General features: G+C 42.3%; 1 protein-coding gene across 1 annotated transcript in view; it reads right to left on the minus strand.

Moving 5' to 3' along the window:
• Window positions 1–1,446: 1,446 nt before the first annotated feature.
• Window positions 1,447–3,618, minus strand: part of GPR176 (G protein-coupled receptor 176) — a 38,650-nt gene continuing 36,478 nt past the window's right edge. Inside the window, exon 3 of the mRNA XM_018565092.1 lies at window positions 1,447–2,562. Within this exon, the coding sequence (XP_018420594.1) occupies window positions 1,452–2,562 (1,111 nt within the window). The 3' untranslated portion in view covers window positions 1,447–1,451. The remainder of the gene's footprint in view (window positions 2,563–3,618) is intronic.

Below are 3,618 nucleotides of genomic sequence, written 5' to 3' on the forward strand. Positions count from 1 at the left end.
CTGACAGTTCACCTCAAATCTGACAGTTTCTGCTCGGTCAGCGCCCTCAAACAATGCACTAACAGGAGCTGGGTAACAGTATGTCACTTTAGGAGATCCCTGATCTTCTGATACAAGTAAAGTGGGGGCAAAGTTACATTTTATACTCACCTTTCCTCCGGCTTCCATGGTGGAGGGGGTTACGTCATCATCCTGTTGACGGGATCCCAAGGAAGTTGAGTACTCCAAATCTTGTAAGAAGATGCTGCAGCACAGTGCTGGGAGCATCAACTCATAGAACTACTCAACATTTCCCAGATTTTGCCAGAAAGAGGATGACATCATCCCGCCTAGGTGTGCCATGGATGGAAGCTGGTGGAAAGTTGAGTGTATTATCTAATATTATCATCCTACAGGTGTTTTTTTTAAAACTTTTTATCAATGTTTAGACAAGAAGGGGGCACATTTAAAAAAAAAATTGTAGAAATATCACCAGCACACCAGTCCTTTAAAGATAGCAAAAGCTTCATTTATTGAAGTTTTTTGTCATATGACCAAACAAGCGCTTTCGGGACCGCACAGGGTCCCTTCATCAGGCTTTAGCATTGACCGTTTATTGTTTATTGGAATGTTATGTCACAAAAACTAGTGCTTTCGGGGGCCATGCAGGGTCCCCTTCATCAGGCTCAGCAATGTCATTGCTGAGTCTGATAAAGGGACCCTGTGCGGTCCCAAAAGCGCTTGTTTGGTCATATGACAAAAAACTTCAATAAATTAAGCTTTTGCTATCTTAAAAGGACTGGTGTGCTGGTGACATTTCTACAATTTTGCTGACATTCGCGGCGCCATCTGCAGCCACTCCGAGCACCCCCCACTACAAGGGACATATCGGTAAGGAGTGCGACAAGGATAGTACTTAACATTTAAAAAAAGACCCTTGCATTTTAGGTGCCACTTTAAAGCTGAAAATTCAGATTATTACCTAAGCCCGATCATGATTCGTTCTCCTTACATTATGTTTTATGTTTATTGGTTGAGGGTAGGTATAGATTTAGCTTTAAACATTCCTGCACTTATTTCAGTTGTGTTCAGGCAAACACATGACATGAATAAAAAACCTAATCATTACATCATTGTAGCTGTAGTCACATTCCAAAGTGTCACCTATCAAATGGAAGTGAACCTGAGGCCCTGTGTGTTTCAACAGGACAAATAGCACTGAAGTACTGCCATTATTTTTATAAACTGTGAATAATTGGAATGGAAGGGAAATGGGAAGGCTGTATATCTGTAACCGAGAAAGTGATGCTTTTTGCCAGCACCATAAAAGCATAAAGTTATCTTTTCTAGTTTGTCAAATAATATCACAGCTGCACAGAGAGCACACAGGAAAAAACTTCCACTGCATGCACACTGTTCAATGCAATAAGGAACACTTTGATTGTGCATCTCCTTCCTGTTGTTAGGCTAGGCTAAGAGTCTACTTTAGGAAAAATACAAACTTTATTGTTCCTGCTTAATTTACGCTCAGTTTTACATTTGGGCTGCTTTGTTTGGATAAGTTCCTCAGGGGTATTTCCAAGAGGTGGTAAGAGGCGCTTTTTGCTGTTCCGTTTATCAGACAGCCATTGTGGGGGCAATTCGAAAGGTCCAAACCCAAACTGCATGGAATACTTGTCATTAAGCATTTCCGCTTCTCCTGGCATCACAGGGGCCACTTGTGCTGCAGATTCAGCAGCCTGTGGGATTAGCTTTTGAACTAGAGTATGCTCCACCTCTCTGCTGCCACTGGGCATCGTTTCCTTCAGCTTGTAGCTTCTGGAAGCCTCTGACTTGATCTCATTTTCCTCATCTTCTTCCACAGACCTGAATATCTGTTGTTGTCCAATATGAAACATCTCTAGAAGTTGGCTCCCTGAGCGTACACTTGGCTCCAAATTTACCTCTGCCACTGATCCCAGATTCACCACATTTCTCCTGCTGTACCGCCGATGGAGTTGAACTATGGTGCCCACCACACATTTACGAACAGATTTGTTGACAGTCAAGAAGAGTAAGGGGTTTGTGACAAGCGAAACCTTAGGCAACCAGGTGGCAGTGAGTACTAGAACGTCTGAGATATGAGAAACATTGAGCACAGTGCGATAAACAACCAGTGTCACATATGGAACACTGCAGAGGATGAAAATCAGGACCATGGACAGCAGCATTGAATGCAGTTCAGCCTCCTTTTGCGAAACATAGGGAATAGATATAGAATTCTGCGGTGTCCTCAGGGCTGCTATGATCACCTTCTTCTTTTGGCTGGCACTTAGTGCTCTGCGGATGAGTAGCATAAACAGGAAAACCACAGCAACTGGTACTAGAACAGTGGTGACATTGTACACCAGGACATATATCAAGTGACCCAGAGAGTAGCCCCATGACTGGGAGCAGGTGGACATGGCATAGATGTCAGTCACATTAGTCACAGCGAAAACAGGTACACTGGCAACAACTGCATGCGTCCAAATGTAGATCAACAAGTCTCTAGCCTTGGCATCTGATATCTTCCTCTCTAGAGGGTACAACACAGAGTAATACCTGTGGTAACATAAATATGGCATATATTAAAAAACCAGAGTAGTCTGACAATATAAAAAAAAGAGAAAGATTAATAGTACAAATGCTGTCCTGCTGAAAGAGTAAATTTTTTGTTAACAAAATAGAGCTGAATGCATACTTAATACATGTATTGAGAGCCTAGCTAAAAGAAAATTATATTCCATGTATTCAAATATAGGGATGTGCTCAGGTTCATACCAAACCCAGTCTGCACCTGAGTTCCTCTGGAATCAGAAGCTACATGGGGCCACCTGTCCAATCAGCTGTGGGCTGGGGCATTCCTCACCCTGCAGCTGCTCATAAACAAAGGGGGGGGGGGGCTTGTGCTGATATCATTGACCTTATATGGTCAGTTTTTATCTCCCAGCTTGGTCAATCCTGTCATGGAAGCTCCCTGAGGAAAACATGTCAACTTTCTGTTGCCATGGGTGACTATTGTATGCATATGAATAAAGATGAGTATTACTTTTAATTAAGCAGCATCTTTTGTGTGTTTCATGTGACCCTTTCTGACACTTGTGGTTCACTAGTCCGCACGTATTACAAATAGCCACTACTTCATTTGCAATTTCCTGACTTTATCACCACCATGCTCATTCAGTAAAAGAGAAACACAAAAAACCCTAAAGGCACCAATCGGATTTCAGTTTTCTGAGGTGCAATCAATAATAATAAGGTATGGCTTACTTTATGAATGATTGCTCTGGTTTTGAAGTAAGTGGCACATCATTGCTGCTCTTTACACCTCTCTGTAAAATAAGCCTGCACCCTTATTTAAAGCCCAACTTATTGCGCCTCCCCTGGATGCCTTCCAGCAGGTCATGTGACGTGGAAATTCCTTTTACACATCTTGTCTGGTGCTGGGCGGTACTCATTGATTTAGACTGTGTCAGTGATGTGATGTCTGAGTGGTTCTCTGTATCATTGTGCTGTGACAGTCCACTTTGCAGTATTCACATGGCTCTGCACACATTTGCTGCTAGCCATGGGTAATTTATATAATATATGTGTATATATATGTATGTATATATATAT

The sequence above is a fragment of the Nanorana parkeri genome, unplaced genomic scaffold (assembly GCF_000935625.1).
Source record: "Nanorana parkeri isolate BGI_ZX_2015 unplaced genomic scaffold, ASM93562v1 scaffold812, whole genome shotgun sequence".
Taxonomy (NCBI): Eukaryota; Metazoa; Chordata; class Amphibia; order Anura; family Dicroglossidae; genus Nanorana; species Nanorana parkeri.